Source organism: Sinocyclocheilus grahami, unplaced genomic scaffold (genome assembly GCF_001515645.1).
Source record: "Sinocyclocheilus grahami isolate Dianchi unplaced genomic scaffold, SAMN03320097.WGS_v1.1 scaffold2651.1, whole genome shotgun sequence".
NCBI classification, from domain to species: domain Eukaryota; kingdom Metazoa; phylum Chordata; class Actinopteri; order Cypriniformes; family Cyprinidae; genus Sinocyclocheilus; species Sinocyclocheilus grahami.
In genome coordinates this window covers 9,702-29,386 of record NW_015507830.1, presented here as the reverse complement: position 1 = coordinate 29,386, position 19,685 = coordinate 9,702, and the positions used below count along the sequence as shown (strand labels likewise).

The following is a 19,685-nucleotide window of genomic DNA, read 5'->3' as shown; positions in this document are numbered from 1 at the left end:
AAAAGTCTCCATAGCTGAGTTTTGTAATTGATTCTGCTGTTTGCCGCTTATCTCTATGAATCTGCTTTGACAAGATTTGTATTGTATTAAGCGCTATAGAAATAAATGGAATTTGACCTTTGGTGCTTGTGCCCATAATAAAATTAAAATAATACAAAACACCAAGACAAATAAAACATGAATGATTAACTTCACAAAGATATTCATCTGAACTGACTTGAATTAAATAATGAAACTATTGTCTTTTAGGGCTGCTTTACAGTATAATCTGAACAGTCTCCATAGCTGAGTTTTGTAATTGATTCTGCTGTTTGCCGCTTATCTCTATGAACCTGCTTTGACAAAATCTGTATTGTATAAAGCGCTATAGAAATAAATGGAATTTGACCTTTGGTGCTTGTTCCCATAATAAAACTAGAATAATACAAAACACCAAGACAAAGAAAACATGAACAATAGGTTCCTAACGTCCTACATTTCACATTCTCAGTGGAGCCCAACCCTGGTAACACTGATGAAAGCAAATAGCCTTTTGGACCTGGTAAATCATTTATTCATCAAAAGATCATGTTTCCTCATCACAACTCATGCAAACATATCTTCTAGTAACAAAAGTGAAAGACTGTCATACTTAGCAGCTTATTTAAAATAATAATTCACCTAACTGATGTTATCTTGAATGTCTAAATTTTCTACATACATTTAAAACAATCTCTTTTTTATGTATCACAGCAGAAAGAAAGCCATACAGGTTTAGGACAACATGAGGGTGAGTACATGTACATTTTGACAGAATAAAAATTTTGGGGTGAACTATCCTCTTAAGGAATATCTCAAATTTGATGAAAATTGTAAGGTTGTAACACCATAGGGACCAGGAAAAGACTGCCTCTTTATTCAAATGTGTCAAGGCACTGTTTTGTATACTGACTGCCTAAGGCAACAAAACAATTCTGAACATTTCAGAACCTGTACAAACAGGTTTGTGCTCTGACAATGACTAAGCCTGAGGGTGGGGTGTATAGTGTGTGCAGCCACTCATATGGGCATATCCAACACACTGCTTTAAAGCAGAAAAGACAAGCTGAAATCTAGCATGGTGCTTCAAGTACAAAGAACATAAGATATGCTGTGAGTACTACTGAAGATTTTAATTGCATTTTTTCAATTATTTTGCTAATAGATGTTTGATATAGCATAAATTAAGAATAAGCTGTAGGTGTCTTTATAAACAATTCAATTTCTACCACATCAAAATTTATAATGCTTAAATATCACTGTATATTAAAAGTAACAAAATTAGATGCATATCTCAATACTTGTGATCTGCTGCATCTGAGCTTTGTAATGCATCATTTGTATCATTTATAGAACTTTGACATATGTTAGCATGTGATCTGTTGATACAATATTAATGCATTATTAAAGAATATGCTCACCTTTTGAAGAATGAAGGCTTCGTTTGCATCTTTAACTATTTTTTCTTGCGCCAAAATGTCTCTCAGATGTTCATTTACCTGTATTGGAAAATCAACATAAAATAAGCACATGCAAGCAAACATAAACACACACATTTTGCTCTGATTTTGCTCTGCATTGAGTGAGTATAACTGATCAGTTAGTTTTTTTATTATTTCCGTAAGCCTTGTGTATAGAAATGGATTCTTAAGAACTGTAGATTACAGGTTAAATGATGTGTGTAACCATGGTTGTCCATAATGTGGTGATAACGGCCTCTGGTGGCAAAACTGATAATTACTGTATGTGGATGTGACTCAAAAAAGCATTCTTCTTATTGCAGAGTGCTGTGCAGCACAACCAGAGGAGAAATATCAGAGAAGGAGAGACCAGTTTTATCTGAAAATCATACGTGCTCAAATAATCAAGAGGATGTAAGATACAAAAATACATAGACTACACTGAATGAATGTATACCTGAAAAAACAAACAAAATATATATATATAAATTAGTGCTGTCAAATGATTAATCGCGATTAGTCGAATCCAAAATAAAAGCTTTTGTTTAGATAATATATTTGTGTGTACTGTGTATATTTTTATGTATATATAAATACACACACACACAGTATATCTTTTAAAAATATTTACATGCATATATTTATATTAATATAATTTATATTATATATAAATATATTTAATATATAAATGTAACATATTTTTCTTAAATATATACATGCATGTGTGTGTATTTATATATACATAACGAATATACACAGTACACACACATATATTATATAAACAAAAACTTTTATTTTGGATGCAATTAATCGTTTGACAGCACTATTATAAATATATATACACACACACACATACATACATACATACATACATACATACATACATACATATATATATATATATATATATATAAATGTTTAGGACAACCTTTATATATACAAGTGGGAATCAAAAATCGATTACAATTCTGAAATAGGATACTTAAGGTCAGGAATCAGATACTTGTTATAAAATTACAATTTCAATTCCTCTTATCGATTCCTTTCTGCGCATTTTTATGTGACTTTAAACCATTCAAGCTCTGTTTTCTGTACAATACTGTACACACATCCAAGGCGCGCACAGAAGAAGTAATCTTAATGTGATTTTAAACCATTTTTTATGTTATTTATATAATAGATGAAAAGAAATTGAAATCAATTGAATGGCAAAGCTCGCATTCACTTTTTTGTGCACACACTTTGGATTTGTGTGCAATACAGAAAACAGCGAGCGAGTTTAAAATCCCATTAAGATCACTTCTTCTGTGCGCGCTTTGGATGTGTGTACAGTATTGTACAGAAAACAGCACTTGAATTGTTTAAAGTTATTGATTCCAGAAAGAAATCAATAAGAGGAATTGAAATTTTAATTTTATAACAAGTATCCGATTCCTGAACTTAAGTATCCTATTTCAGACTTGGAATCGATTTTTAATTCCCAAGACACATGGGTTAACATGCTAAATAAAATGCTCTTTTTCGTTCAACTGAAAATGTGCCTGGAGTCCACCGTTGCTATTACAACAAACTACATTATAATGTAATTTTAAACCTTTCAAGTCAAGAAGACTGGAGTGCTGTTTTCTCTGCTGCACACACATGCTTGTGTAAGTGTCCTTTAGCCTGTTGATTTTCGTTCATAGCATTCAGCAACAATGAAATGTTTTGCAATAAGACTTAGAATAAATGTGAATGGCCTAAGTATTTTTTTCTTTTCTTTTTTTCTTATTGGAATTGAAATGAGGAATCGATAAGAATCGGAATTTATAAAAATCCAGAATCAGAATCATTCAAATTCAAACAATGCCCAACCTTACCCATACCCCACATAATTATTTTTTTTTTTACCGGCACCTTTTTTTTCACACTGTTTTAATTTCTCATATCTTTGATCAAACCTCTCAACTACATTTCTTTGCTTTTGCCCTTCTTATAAACAATCACATTATCTTACGTGGACTTACTTTTCAAAATTAGTTATAAAACAGTCACTCCTGGCAACAGGGATAGCTAGTATGTTTGCTTAGCATAGTGTCAAACATGACAATTTATGAAATTAATATCATGTTTGTCTCCAAAATAACTATATAACATCTGTTGTGTTTGAAATAACTCGCTTCTGTGGTTCCATGTTTCTTCTTATCACAGAATAAGACCGAAAATGTATTATTTTATAAAATTCTATACTGTGATAATGGCTAGCGCTGCATTATAAATATGCGCATTATAGAAATATATGTGTTATAAATCATTCTTATGAAAATACCCAAAATGGGTTTAAGAACACAGATAAACACAGATATAAACACAGATCATCGCAATTGTGTGTTTATTGTCTTCATCAGTCAAAACGTTACTCAGCTGTGATATCTGATGCATTTGTCCATATAAGGGATTTCCTGGAACATCATAAGTTTAATACTTCTATGAGTCTCGCTCGTGTGTTTAATTATCCATAATGCTTAAATCGCCTCATTCTGGGTAAAAATAGAAAAATAATACTAAAGTACTTTGGAATGCAGTAACTTGATCAGTTTTCAGCATACAGTCTGAGTACTTTTTCACTCTTACTTGAGTGATATTATTTTTCAGTACATTTACTTGTCCAAGTAAATTATTTCTTAATTAGCAATACTTTTAGGGCTGTCGAAAAAAACTTTGCATTCGAATTTTAGGTGTGCGTTAAGGAAGCAGCCTTATCAGTCGCGCACGAGATGCGATGACAATGTAAGTGTCATTGCTTTATAATGTATTTGTTATTATTAAACTATGCATACATACATGATGCTGTTTTGTCTATAGTCGTTTAAGCAACTTAATTAATTATAATTGGTTTATAAACATTATTTTAAACATTATGCACTTTTTTTCACAGATAGTCATGTTATCTTATGCTTTGAATAACGTGCATTAGTAATATTTTGCTCGATGCGCCCTCTTGTGGCCTCAGGAGAGTAGCCAAAAGCTTTTCTTCACCCTAACTCAGGGGTAGGCAAGTTCGGTCCTAGAGAGCCGCAGTGCTGGAGCTGAACTCTGCAGGACTGCGGCTCTCTAGGACCGAACTTGCCTACCCCTGCCCTAACTGAAATTATGCAAAAATTTAATGAAATTAAATTAAAAAGTACAAAATTCTAATTTAGTTTTTCAGTCATTTTGACAGCCCTAATACTTTTACTTAAGTACAATTTTTAGTACTCTTTCTACCACTGCACTTTAGTATAGGGACCAATTCTCACTATTAAATAGTTGCTAATTAGCATGCCTATTATTAACATATTGGCTGTTTATTAGTACTTATAAAGCGCATATTCTGCATGACCATATTCTACATCCCTAATCCTGCCCAATACCTAAACTTAACAACTATCTTACTAACTATTAATAAGCAGCAAATTAGGAGTTTATTAATGCAAAAATTGTAGCTAATGGTTTGTTAATGGTGAGAATTGGACCTTAAAATAAAGTGTGACCAAATATTATTTCATTAATGAGATAAATATCATAAATTGCATTGTGACATCAGACATTTTTAAATTGTTATTAATTTGTTTAATTAATAAAAAAAATTGTTTTTCTTTATTTCAGTGGTGACAATGAGTCAAAAAACAACACTTCCACATCTAGTGGAGAAGTGGACAAAAGAGCATGTACATTACTGGTTAACTGAAGTAGTGAAAGTGGATAAAAAATATGCAGACAAGTTATATGATGAAGAAGTATCAGGGGAAGCACTAGTTTGCTACCAGCCCAGTGATCTGCATTACCTTGGCATTAAGCATGGTCCAGCTGTTATGATTAGCAACAGATTAAAGGAGTTAAAACAGCCTTATGGATCAGACTCTGCATCCCCTGAACATTCCCAGACACAGCAAAAAGAGGATGGGTTAGATACAACTGAGGAAATCCAAGACCTTTCAACAGATCAAACACAAATATCTAAATATACAGCAAAAAAATCGAAAACAAAATCAAGCAAAAAAGGAAAATCTAAGAAAAGCCAGAAATTAAACGTTAATAAAGATTCAATGGATATGATCACAAGTACCGATTGCCAGACAAAAGAAGTATTAAAACTGGCCCCTTCCCAAGAAAAAATGCTTGAAGAAACTTCCAGTCATTCAACCTCCAAAGAAAGTGAACTAAGAGAGGCAGCTGGCCTTAAAACAGTGGTTATCGATGCAGACAAAACTGATAAAGAAAAGATCAAAAGAAAGCCTGGGCAACACTCATGTAGTCTCTATCCATTTGATCACAATGCTGCCTCTCATCGATACATTCAAAACTATACTTTACCACCAGAAACAGGACCAGACAATCTGATTGATCCAGTTCATGAGTATAAGTTCATGGGCAGAACAGATGATATTCATACAATAAAGAAGAAGTTCAATAAAGAGGTGTTTCGGTTTGCTGCTGGGTGTATGAACAGCCGCACAAATGGAACCATACACTTTGGTGTAGCAGACTCCAAAGATTCTCAATATACTCATGCTGAGATTATTGGGGTCAGTGTTGACGACAAGGACACCATCATTGATCACTTTAATCAGGGTATTAAATCATACTTTGACGAACACACAGATGAAGCAAAGCAATGCATCAGACAACCACGCTTTGTAGAAGTGCTCTGCCCTGACAGCACCCTATCTGGCAAATATGTCATAGAGGTGGATGTTGTTCCTTCCTACAGCATAGTTCATGGTAAGCTGTTTCAAATCCAAACTCTGGATGAGGACAGTCAATGGAAAAAGAGCAAAGGAAAATCACTTTTCATCAGAGATGGAGCTTCAACCAGAGATATCTATAAAATTGGTAATCCAAAAGTCTTGCATGACGAGCTGACTCGAATGAATGTCCAAGTGAATGTTCTGGACAACAGGAGGAAGGAAGTAGAAAAGAAAACTGAAAGCAAGGGCACATCAAACCAGGGGGAAAAGCTGAAGAATCTGTTGACATATGGAGGAAGCAGATTGGGTCATTATGATTACTACATCATTGTAACAAACAAAAGTCACCCTGAACAACTCCAGCATCTTCAGTTCATGAAAACACTGAAATTGTTCTGTGTGTTGGACTTTGATCCAGACTCTGTAAAAAATGGGTCCTGCCACAATTACACATATGATAGAATTGCAAATCTTCACAGACCAAGCCAGCTCCATGGAGACCCAGCAGCAATTGTGAAAAATCTAACTTTGTACAAACAAACAAGCTGGGTATTTTGTAATGGCAGAGAAGACCTTGACAATCCAGAAGACAAACCACTCAGACCAAGTGAATGGTTAATAGACAATGCACAACAAATACAAGACATGATCTCATTCATCTGCAACCCATACATTCTTCCTAGAGGACATTTTTTAGTCATATTCCTCCTGCTCTCCACTGTTGAAGCCATGAATGATCCCATTTTTGACACATTTGTGTCATTTTATAAAAACCTTGGCGGTACAGAGAACATCTTAAGTATATGCACTTCCAGTGCTTCCTTTCAAAACTGGAGGGATTTCATTCAAGCCAGATGTGAACATGACATCAGTCAGCGGAGTATATATGACCTGGAGCTCAGTGAAATCAATGGGACAATACTGAAACTGGCACAGAACAAGCCACATGCTGAGAGGCTTCTTCCATCTGCTGAGGGAAGTTCAGTGGTTCTCCAACCGAGGGATGAGGACCTTATGTCTTCTCTTGAGGTCCTCTGTGAAAATGAGTGTGAGAATGTCTTTGATGAGAATAGTCAAGAATTCCAAGAATTTCAAATTAAAACAGAAGCTGAATTCTACAAAGGCGACAAAGTGAAATGGTGGAATTTCTATTTCTCTGAAAAAAATTCTGCAAAACTATTCATAAAACGGGACAAATATGATCAACTCAAACGTATAATTGAATCTAAAACCAAAAATCCAACAAGCACATGTGTCATGGTGAATCTTTTTCATCATCCTGGTTGCGGGGGCACCACATTAGCCATGCATGTAATGTGGAATCTGAGAAAGGATTTCCGTTGTGCAGTTCTGAAGGACAACACAGCTTCCAAACATGACGTAGCACAACAAGTTGCCTACTTGGTAAGGTGTGGAAAGAATGAGACTTCACGGACAACACCAGTACTTTTATTAGTAGATGACTCTGAAGAGACCGAAAACACAGAGGAACTTCAGCATTGTACACGGAAAACTCTTGACGAAATATCTCCCAGTGCACTTGTTGTTGTTTTAAATTGTTTACGTTCAAAAACCCCAAAAGTGAGATTCTCAAACAGTGTCATTGAGAGTCAGTACATTATAGCAACTTTGTCTAAAGAAGAAATGGATGCTTTCGAGAGTAAACTAAAGGAACTGCAAGAAACACATGAAAAACCAGAGAATTTCTACAGTTTCATGATCATGAAGTCAAACTTCAGTAAAGAGTATGTTGCAAATGTTGCTCGTAATATTCTCAAAGATCTTGACACTGAAAAAAAACAAGCACAACTTCTCTCAATCCTGGCATTATTGAATTACTATGTGGCTGATTCAGCCATTTCCGTGTCACTGTGTGAAGACTTTCTGGGCATTAAAAGGAATTTATGGGGGAAGCAAACAGTTTTGGATGAAATGGAACCTCAGTCATGCTTGCTAATTGAGTTTGAAGCTGAAGAATGTGGAGTGTACAAAGCAATCCGTTTTGTTCATCAACGTATTGCAACCGAGTGTGTCAAGGAGTTGGAAGATACACACAAAGTCACAAGATATGACATAGTCCAAAATTTGCTGCATTCCGACTTATTTTTCAAAAGTGGAATAGGAAAAGATAACCTCCTACAGTCAGTAAAAAACATGCTAATCACTCGACAACGCAAGGCAGAAGGTGACGAGAAAGACACACTGTTTTCACTTTTAATAGAGGACATCAATACACAGAATGACGGACTGAAAAAAATCCAGAACATCTTTACAGAAGCATCGAGACGATTTGATAAGGACTTTGTAATTCCTCAAGCCTTAGCAAGACATTTATATCTGAATGAAAAAAACTTTGCTCTAGCAAAGGATTGGGCACACGCAGCCAAAACCATCAAAGAGAATTCATACACCCTTGATACAGTTGGGCAGGTTTCTAGAAGTGAGCTAAAACATAAAATTGATTGCAACAAGCAAGAGAACAAGAAACCCACCCCTGATGACCTGAGAGAGTATCTGGATTTAGCTGATGCAGCAATAAAAGCTTTCCAGAGGGCTCAAATCTTGGCAAAGACAGATGATATTCCTGATCTGGAAGAGACACTTCATAGGAAACCCAACACCTACAACATATCTGGATACATGAGTGAGATTGACATTGCTATGACAGTCTTTGACATTGTGAGGGGACTGCCGCTGTTTAAGGAGGAGGATTCCATGAAAGATCATTATATTCAGCAGTTTTTCAAAGATAAAATATCTATAAAAAACATTCCCATATTCCAGAATGATACCAACAAAAAAATGGTTGATATTCTTATGGAGCATGAACCATTCCTTGTTTCTTTGAAGACACAAGTAGACAAAGCCTTTGACTTCCTTGAAGTTTTCTTCACTTACACAAGAGAAAAGGGCATTGTTGACAAAGAAAAGCAGTTTAAGAACAGGGGAAAACTCTCAGATCACTTCAAAAAATACATCTCCCTGTTTTGTTCTTCATCTGAGGAAAGATTAAATGAGAAAAAACTTAAACCAAAACTCAGCATGAACATGGAAATTGAGGAATGTCGAATGTTCCTAGAGGAAAACAGAGCAAACAATTTTCCAAGAATTCTTCAGTTTCTGGAGTTCAGAAAAAACGTTATAGAGCAAATTGTTGAAAAACATTCCTTCATATTCAAGAACTGTGTCACCAAATCTCTCAAGGACAAAACAAACCATCTGCTTGCCCACATAATTCTAAAGCTGAATAAGCCTAAATCAACATTTGCAAAAAGCCAAAAAGAACTCACTGATCTTTTGAAAGAACTTTTGCAAGAAGCTGGAACACAGCATCCACATCCAGAGCCGTACTACCTTGCACTAGTGATGCTGTGGCCTGGAAAAAATGGCATTGACCCCCGAATAGCTACATATGTGGACATGCTAAAAAAATCCTCCAGAAAGCAACTCTTACACATTTTCAGAGTCAGAAACCCAATTGCTCACTTCTATCTGGGGAAGTCTAATGGATTAGAAAGACTGGTTTCTAAAGCCAACCTTGACAGCGACTTCAGTACAGTAAGAGACCGTAACGTTCTGTGGCAAAATGCAGATATTTTTAAGGAACAAGCGATTAAAGACAAGCTCCTCAGAGTTAATGGCATGATGGAGCTTGGTGAGCTTTATGCTGAGTATGGAAAGCTGAGGATCCCTGTGCGCCGCACATACCTTGGAAGACTAAGAAATGGTCACAGTACAGAGAGGGTGACTTTCTACATTGGCTTTGCTATTGATGGTCCACTCGCCTATGACATTCAGAATGCAGACATGAGGGTCGATACATGATCAGCTGTCCATGATTTACTGACAGAGAGGATAATCATCCTAACCTGAGTGTGAAACAGAAGAATTGCACATAATATGAATATCTGTGAGGATGACACTTTTGCTAAATCTTTTATAATCCAATTTCTTTGAAGTGAACCTAAATCTAGAAGCCGATTCTCAAATGATATCATCTATATTATGCTATATCAGTTAGATAATTTTTTTACTAGGGCTGTCAGTCGATTAATTTTTTTAATCTAATTAATTACATGATGTGTCGAATAATTAATCTAATTGCACAAAAACAGCATTCGTGTAATACTGCTCTCGCTGCTCGTATATCGTATGATATAAATATGAGAAAAACACTCATGCAGGGGCATTTTTTGCACCAATAGCTTGAATTTTAGGGCATAACTGCATTTATGGAGTTGTTGTCCTGCATCATATTTGTCAGCAGTCAACTGTATAAAATATAAGTTGACATACAGGTCTGGGGGTGGGGCCAGTCCGTTATTTTTGCATAACTAATTAATTAAGTTAACGCGTTAAACTGACAGCCCTATTTTTTTACATATTTATGAGATGCAAAGATATGAGATGTACATAGATTTAACTTTTATCAACCTGTTGTTTGCATTTGGCATATTTTATGCATAAGAAAAACAAAGTCTTATAGAAATAGTATTTGTCAGCTTGTCTAGTTAATCACTTATTTTTTCATGATAGGTTGCAGTATAGTTGCTGATATTTGATATTGATGTACCAAGAAATGGAAATGGGATAAAAACAGTGACATTCTAGCAAGATTAAAAGCAAACTTTATGTCATTAGCACCTGGTTATTATTTTACATACATTACTGATCTTTTTTAAAATCTTTTGTTCAGCCAGCATCAGCCCATTGGGCACTCTTTAAATAAATTAAGCCAATATTAACACTATTTTCAACTGGCATGCATTGTTTCTGTCAGCTAGTGATGTTACGTTCAACACCGAAGCTTGTATCAAAAAATGTTATGTTGTGACGAGTGTTACCATGTTTATAGACCGTTGACAGTAGTGATGGCGAAGTGAAGCGTTCTGAACCAGCCAAGCTTTCAACTCAATTGTATCAGGAAAAGGTTCATTACTCAAAGCTTTTCATCAATCTAGTGCTCATAAAAATAAATAACACCTTCCAAAGTGCTGTGTTCCATTACAGATGCTGGTTTCACATCTGGTTCTACAAATGATTCTTTATTTTATTGTATATAAATAATGGTCACTGTCAAAGTCATTCATTTGTGTAGGTGTACTGCCACTAAAATAAGTTAAATAAATGAAACATAAATTCATAAATTAAATCTGTGATCTGATCTGTCTATTTTTAACTCTGCCTCAGTCCTTAGACTGTTATTTAATGGGCAAAGTTCATTTGAGCTTAATGTATAAATTACAATTTAAAAAAGCAATGCTAACACATTATAATGTAATATAATGTAAAGGACGCTGAGGTTCGCTTCGTTTGAACCAGATACTGTAGCAGTCACGTGGTTTTCAGGCAAATGAAGCTTCAGACGTCATAGATCACGTGCTTTTGGCAAAACGAATCAAGCTCCGATACAGGGCTTCAATGTGAAATGTGTTGTTCCCTATCTGTCGGTCACTGTGTGCATAGTTAGTAAGCATGCTGACATCATCCATAGCAACGAGGTCAACCCTGCCCTTACTCTTAGCTTAAGACTTCTCTCTATTCCTTAGTAAAAGTTTGTCTCAGCAGCTTTATGAATATGTTTTAAGAGAAAACCCATAGGTCAACCAATAGTTTCTATCATGAATGCTATGGGATTCTCACCTTACTGATCCAAGTGGTTATTGCCTCTTCAGCGTCATAAGGGAAGTCCTCCTCAGGAAGAAACGGAGTAAATTTCTGTATGCAGGTCAGCACTCTCTCCACACTGACCATTTCAACTGTGTACGACATCATTAAAGTGTCAATCATCGCCAGGTGAGAACTCTAAAATGACAAGAGGAAAAAGAGAATGCACAAAACATAAGCATATCTTTCTTCCTATTAATCCCCAACACAAATGTGCCTAAATTGCAAGTATCAGTTCTTTTACAATGGACACAAATAGCTGTTTTCCAAAGATTTGGTGCAATGTTATGTAGAGGCAATCTATCCAGATCTTTTGTGCATTATTCATCAAAATAAATCTTACTGGTTTAACATGCACTACATACCAAGAAGGTCATAAACAATATGACGATCTGGTGCCACTTCTTCAACTAGTGTTAAACCAAACATGGCCTTTTTCTGTCTGCTTAGTCAGTCTCTCACCTCTAGAGAGTGCTATTGAAATTGAAATGACAGTATGTACAGTATTAAGCAGTGTTCTCATCCAATAAAAAGTAAGGGATACTCGCATAATCTTCTATGATGTGCAACACAAACAACTATGTTAAAAAAATCCACAAAAAAAAGTAGTTCAGTGATTCATTGACCCTTTAAAGAGCCCTAAAATTGAAGGGGGAAACAGGGTCGCTTTGGAGTACTTTAAGTCATCAGCATTTAAACTTAGTTAAATCCAGCCCCAAACTAAATCTTAAAATTCCAGATTAATAAAATTCTCTTAATCCCTATATTTAAAAAAAAAAAATGTGCAAATAGCAAATAACACACTTAGAAACCCCCTGAAATCAACTTTAATCTCAAGTAAACTTAAAAGAGATTATTTAAGCATATGTTTGCTTGTAATTTAACTATACCCTCTTTTTTAATCCTCCTCCTAATCCATTAAAAATCAACATACACCTTTTGTATTTGAGTCATTTTGACCCAGTGCAATTTAAGATTAAAACTTTCTCAATTTAAGTTTCAACAAAACCATATGTGACCCTGGACCACAAAACCAAGTCTTAAGTCGCTGGGGTATATTTGTAGCAATAGCCAAAAATACATTGTATGGGTCAAAATTATAGATTTTTATTTTATGCCAAAAATCATTAGAACATTAAGTAAAGATCATGTTCCATGAAGATATTTTGTACACTTCCTACCGTAAATATATTAAAACTTAATTTTTTATTAGTAATATGCATTGCTAAGAACTTCATTTGGACAACTTTAAAGGCGATTTTCTCAATATTTTGATTTGTTTGCGCCCTCAGATTCCAGATTTTCAAATAGCTGTATCTCGGCCAAATATTCCAAATATCCTATCCTAACAAACCATTCATCAATGGAAAGCTTATTTATTCAGCTTTCAGATGATGTATAAATCTCAATTTCGAAAAATTGACCCTTACGACTGGTTTTGTGGTCCAGGGTCACATATTGTATATGAAAACATTGTGCAAAGCCTCAGTTGATACCTGGGTCAAGATTGCAAAAGGTGCTACAATTTATTTTTTTTAAATAAATAGTTTAAAAAATATATGCTGACTATTTTAAGTGTATTTTGATAGAAAGTTTATGCAGGAATAAGTTGTAGGTTGTGTCTGGCAATCTCTTCTCTAAAATATCTTCTTTAAAGAAAGTGTAACTTTCTGATTAAAATTATAAAACTGACATTTTACTTAACCATATAATCTTTAAGCCACTAAAACATACCAATAACAGTTTAATCCATGAAGATCAGCAAGCCTAGGCTTTTCATCATCCCTAAATACCAAGGAAAAGATTTAGCTAAGACTACAATCTGTATAAATCAACTTCAGAAAAATGTGCTCATATTTTGCCCATACGACACAGACTGTTTGCATGATAAAAATTAATTCAATATACAAATTTAAAGCACTTCTCATGAATACAAACAGATGACAAGCATTTAAATTTTTCTCAGTCTGATTGATCCTGGGTAAACCCTTACACAAATAAAATATATTTCCTAATATATGAATGATTGATATATTAAACGACATCATGGTATATTAGAAATTATACAGAATAATATATTGTGTAAATATATTACACAATATATTGAATAATACATAAGGAATTGCCGCTTTTCATATATTGAAAAATATGTGACAATATATTTACTTATATATCACAATATATGTCATTTTATATTCAGTAATACACTTTATAATATATAGATGTGATAAGATATGGTACTGCATGTGTAAAAATATATTGAACATTCATGCAGTATATACACACACATATATGGAAATATATATTTCTTATATTTAACAATCATTTATGATATACAGTGGTGTGAAAAAGTGTTGGCCCCCTTCCTGTTTTTGTAATTTTTTACATATTTGTCACACTTAAAAGATTCAGATCATCAAACAAATTTTAATATTACACAAAGATAATGCAAGTAATTTAAAAACTGCATTTTGTATTTACTTGCATTATCTTTGTGTAATATTTAAATTTGTTTGATGATCTGAAACATTAAAGTGTGACAAACATGCAAAAAAATAAGAAATCAGGAAGGGGGCCAACACTTTTTCACACCACTGTACATGTTTCATATTTTAAAATATAGCTAGCTTACAATAGCATAAGCACACCTGCTCATAATAAAGCACTTAGTGAACAGACTATCACTGTACTGAACAGTGCACTACCATTACTTTTTAAATAAAATAACATATAATTTAACAGTGTTTGGCCAATCGTCTTCCTGACCACACACTCTACTCTTCTGCACAATGGCAACCCCACAAACTTATAAGTTACACACACCAGAAACCCTTATACATTTCAAAATAATACAACATTAAACACTAACAGATATCCCCATATATTAATATTGAGCAAAAACACATGAAATAACACTTAATTTTAACATTTTTACACTCCTTTAACAGTCAGAAGCAAAGCATGCTGGGAACTATAAATCTGCTGTAACTCATTGCATAAATGTGTGTATGTACATCTATGTGCAATACATACTCAATAAAGGATCAAACAATGAATGTTTATTTTTGTCTTCATTTCTAAATATATTTGTATGTATCAATATATAGCTATATATTGTCAATGCATATATTGCTGTACATTGAAAAATATAAGCACTAGTTTCCAAAATATGGAAATGTATTATATAATATATTGCATATATTTTGCAGTATATTACCATATATTTTTGTTCCGTAAGGGAATCCAAGAAGCTTACCAAGCATTTAACGCAAGTGTCCAAAAATCTTTCTATAGATTCCACCCAAACATTCTATATGTCCAACTGAGTTCTGCCACACACTTAAGTAGTCACACACATGAAAGCCATGCAGACATTGAGTATGTGTTGACATTCTGGTTCTAAATGATTCAGGTGTTGTTCTCATAGCTCCACAATAAAATTATCACAAATATTTTAAGTGACATGCTCTTAGTGATATACGAAAACAAATATGTGTATCTGTTGATACTCATCCCCATACCGGATACAATCAAGATTAATTAATCAGATTTCAACAGCTGGATTTATGTTTTCATTTAGTGTTCATCGTCTGTTTGATTACGTCTTTAATTGATTTTTCCGTACATTTCTGCCATATGTACATTAACTGACAGTCACCACTGATAAGCTACCACTAAATATTGTAGAAACTTAATTTGCTGTAAAGTTGCTTTGCAATGATTTGTATCGTGAAAAGCGCTGTACACTCTTAAAAATAAAGGTGCTTCACGATGCCATAGAAGAACCTTTTTGTCTAAATGGTTCCATAAAGAACCTTTAACATCTGAAGAACCTTTCTGTTTCACAAAAGGTTATTTGTGGCGAAAGAAGGTTCTTCAGATTATAAAAATGCAAGAAAGAGATGGTTCTGTAAAAAACCTTTGACTGAATGGTTCTTTGTGGAACCAAAAATGGTTCTTCTATGGCATCGCTTGAAGAACCTTTTGAAGCACCTTTATTTTTAAGAGTGTACAAATAAACTTGAATTGAATTGAATTGAATTTACTGGATTACTTCTTTATTTATTTGTTTATTTTTATAATTTATTCATTACAACCAAGCATTGAAATTTTTCAGTTCCCAACAAGTTGAGGGAATCACTTTAAGTGCTGTGGATTTTCTATGTATGTGAAAGAGAGAGAGAGAGAGAGAGAGAGAGAGAGAAAGAGAGAGAGAGAGAGAGAGATTGAGATTCTTTAGATATACAGACATAAAAAGCTTTAAAGTCGGCATGAAATCAAAATTGACTTTATTTACTTTATTAGCGCACATTGCTAGTCTTGATGTGAACAATTAATCCGTGCAAGTTAATCCGCTGAAAAAAAAAGCTTGCCTTGGTAATCTTTAATCAAAATCTGATCATTTGCTTCTGCTCTGGAATGGCATTCCTTCTCTGATGACGTCAGTTTGACGGCTTGGGCAGAATATCCTTTTTAAACACACCCCTCCAACCGTTAGTTTGATATAAGTGAGAGACAGAGAGGAAGATGCCCTCATGCCCTCTATTCAATATTCCATTTCAGATGGAAATACGTCACTACACTGAAATAAAGTCGGCAGCAACTTCCGGTTCACGCGGACTTTAAAGGCTTGGTACAATGCATGGACTTCTGTTTTAGGGATTACATGCATATATTTACACACATTTGTTCATTTTCTATTGTAAATACATGTACAAACACCCAGAGCCCATATTTTACCACAAACAGTGATGTTTTTATGTAAGAGATAGCAGAGGATTGTAAGGTCCTGTCAGACTGAATCTATCTGATAAGTTTTTCTATATATTGCAGGCTGTTTATCAAACCACAGAGGACAAATAAATGAAACTTTCTATGAATAAGCACTTAACAATGCTTCATATGATTCAAACGCTCAATTCATTCATCTCTTATAAGAGACTTTCACATGTCTATATAGTTTCAGCTGTTTTTAAGCAATCAGGTTTACTCTTGAAAGTGATTATTAAAAAAAAAATTTGAACCATTTTATGCTATAGTTTTACTTATGTTGCTGAATGTATGTCCACTGACTAATTAATAGCTAAATGGTCCAAATGTAAAGCAGAGGTCCAGAGAGATGGCCTGGGTACAGTGTGCATCAACAGGAAGTGCTTTCATATCATCAAAGTCTGAGAGCAGCAAGTCTGGAACTGCTTCTGAGGGCTCAGGTATCCCTCACTGAAAGACACACTGTGTTCATGCTTCACTATGCAAACATGCTTTTCTTCTCTCTTTCTCTCTTTGCATAAAGACCTGTTGTGTTTGTCCTCCATCCTTCTAACAGCGTGACTGAAGGGTGGAACGCTGCCGGCCAAAGAAGGTGAAGAGCACGAGAAAGAATGAAAAACAGAGTACTTCTAGGAACTACTGTATAAGAAGGTTTCATCCTGTTCACCTGCTCTTGACTTACAGCCTCACTTACAGTACAATAACATCACAACAACTGTGTCACATGCTCACATATGTAAACACACATTCTGACATATTCAGCAGTTTCATGAGATATTATTTAGAACAGATAGGTTTCATAGCATTTATAGAATAAAATCATTACAAATGTAATTTGTAACCCATTTCAAGACTGGACGCTGCGATTGGTGAATAAACTGAAATTAGGGCGAATTGCAACAGTCGTCTGAGGTATTCTGATCAAACTGCATGGGGAAAGAGGATAAAACAGAATAACAGAATTACTTATTGGACACATGTTTATTAGATATACCTTATATAGTGGCCTCAAAAGGTATTTGGTCATTTTGGACACACTTTTTACACATAATAACAAAGAGGCATTAGCAAACATATGATGCTAGAGTTTTTCTTAGAATGAACTTATCTGAACAACTTCTTCAGTTATTGTTAACTGCTCTGATAATTTTTTTTATGGATCTATGAAGTCAGTTCTCCTCAAAATTACACAGATGTCCTAGCAGAGTAACCACTGTATAGTTTAACAATAAAAAATATTCCAAGTAGAGGTTGCCAACCAGAAAGTGCTCAAGTGCTTTTTATCTTAATTTTGAGCAATATACAGTGTATTTATTGTTTCATATTTCAAACTGAATAAAACTTTATGAAACGTTTTAATTGAAAAGTTTGCTGGTGCTGTATTTCTTTAAAATAATTCCCACTTGCTTTAATAATTTTGTTATATAATGCAAATGCTTTTGAATAGTTACTGTCCAAATTTTTGGGGGGTCCACTTTGAAAATCTGGGAATTTTTCATGTTTAACCCTGGAAATAAAAAAAAGTTTTTAAAATACAAAGCATGAAGTAAAATGAAGAAAAAATATTTAATATTCTGCACTATTTCTAGGTTTTATTTTATTTATGACACTGATCATGTGAATCCTTTGCACAGACAATCACATGTTTCTCCATTGTATACATACAGTTTAAACCATACCTTCTGTTTCACCTGCTGAGTGAGAACGTATGTGCAGTCGACACTTTTCTCCCAAATATGCTGATTAAAGTGAATTTCATCAATGCAGTTTCACAGCAGTGCAGACCTCTCCTCTCCAACTGAGTCACACACCCCTCGACACACTGCCGCAGTGCTAATCGCCATGCCAACAGACACACCCACCCATGTGCACATATAAGTGTGCACTCGTACAGAGACAGCAGACTAAACTGTATTTTTGGACACACTGGGTGTATCTATGAGTTTTGCAGACTGTGAGACAAATGAAGCTCACGTTATTTTTTCTAAACCTCATGTCACATGTGCTCGTCTTTTCCGAATAACCCTGCCAAACATAAAAGACAAATCTGATGGCATGTGGTGATGTGTTTTCATTTTGGAGCTTACTGTACACAGGGTGAGTCTGCAACTACGAAAATTGTGGATGTGTGTGTTCGTGTCTTGATGTGCGTGTTGTGTCTGTGTTAAATCAGATGGTCTAGACTGAGCTCTGTGTTCTCGGAGAGGTAAAAGCACCTAAATTGAACACAAAAAAGATACTGAGTGTTACTGCAGAGACAGAGAGAAGGAGAGAGAGAGGGAGTATTGCAATGCAGACATCAGCAGTGCCTAATATGGCAGTGTCCAGTCCTCCACCTCATCCACCCTACACTTTACACCCTACAACACCCTTAAGTGAAGTGCACCCTGCAGCTTACACACAGCCACCAAAAACAGCACAGTTTGCCAGTTTACCAGTTTAATACCAGCAGATTCATGTTATCACTGCCTTAAAGTAATAGTTCACCCAAAAATGAAAATTCTGTCTTTGATTACTCACCCTCATATCGTTCTAAACCCGTTCGTTCATCTCCGGAACACAAATTAAGATATTTTTTATGAAATCCGAGAGCTTTCTGACCCTGCATAGACAGCAACGCAACTGACACGTTCAAGACCTAGAAAGGTAGTAAGGACATTGTTAAAATAGTCCATGTGACATCAGTGGTTCAACCATAATTTTATGAAGCTACGTAAATAAAGCTTTGTGCATAAAGAAAAAAAAAAACGACTTTATTCAACAATTTCTTCACTTCCGTGTCAGTCTTTGACACACAATCACGGGAGTACCACGACACATGCGTGTGGTATTGTTGACGCAGGAGGCGCCGTTCTGACGTAGAACCCAGATGCACTGCACCTTGTTTACAAGCATTCTCATATTCTCGTAGTTTCATAAAATTACGGTTGAACCACTGATGTCACATGAATTTATTTTAACGATGTCGTTACTATCTTTCTGGGTCTTGAACGCAGTAAAACTATCATCAAAACTATCATCAAAACTATCTTAATATGTATGTATGAGGGCGAGTAATTAA

At 34.8% G+C, this 19,685-nt stretch overlaps 2 protein-coding genes across 3 annotated transcripts in view; one reads left to right on the top strand and one right to left on the bottom strand.

Moving 5' to 3' along the window:
* Positions 1-19,525, bottom strand: part of LOC107575453 (calmodulin-regulated spectrin-associated protein 2-like) — a gene marked incomplete at its 3' end in the record, with an annotated part of 33,119 nt that extends 13,594 nt beyond the window's left edge. Inside the window, exons 1-3 of the mRNA XM_016261828.1 lie at positions 19,427-19,525; positions 11,831-11,992; positions 1,440-1,517 (exon numbers count right to left, since the gene is read on the bottom strand). Coding sequence (XP_016117314.1) covers positions 1,440-1,517; positions 11,831-11,992; positions 19,427-19,525 — 339 coding nt within the window. The remainder of the gene's footprint in view (positions 1-1,439; positions 1,518-11,830; positions 11,993-19,426) is intronic.
* LOC107575454 (sterile alpha motif domain-containing protein 9) lies at positions 1,023-10,236 on the top strand. Of its 2 annotated transcripts, XM_016261829.1 has the most exons (3): positions 1,023-1,131; positions 1,802-1,892; positions 5,106-10,236. In XM_016261829.1, the coding sequence occupies exon 3, from the start codon at positions 5,114-5,116 to the stop codon at positions 10,010-10,012; it is 4,899 nt and encodes a 1,632-aa protein (XP_016117315.1). In that variant the 5' UTR covers positions 1,023-1,131; positions 1,802-1,892; positions 5,106-5,113; the 3' UTR covers positions 10,013-10,236. The 2 variants fall into 2 exon arrangements, with proteins under 2 accessions (XP_016117315.1, XP_016117316.1); XM_016261830.1 differs by lacking the exons at positions 1,023-1,131; positions 1,802-1,892 and adding an exon at positions 2,943-3,127.
* Positions 19,526-19,685: the final 160 nt, after the last annotated feature.

Coding starts and splice junctions, on each gene's coding strand:
- LOC107575454 (XM_016261829.1), top strand. CDS start 5,114: ATGAGTCAAAAAACAACACTTCCACATCTAGTGGAGAAGTGGACAAAA.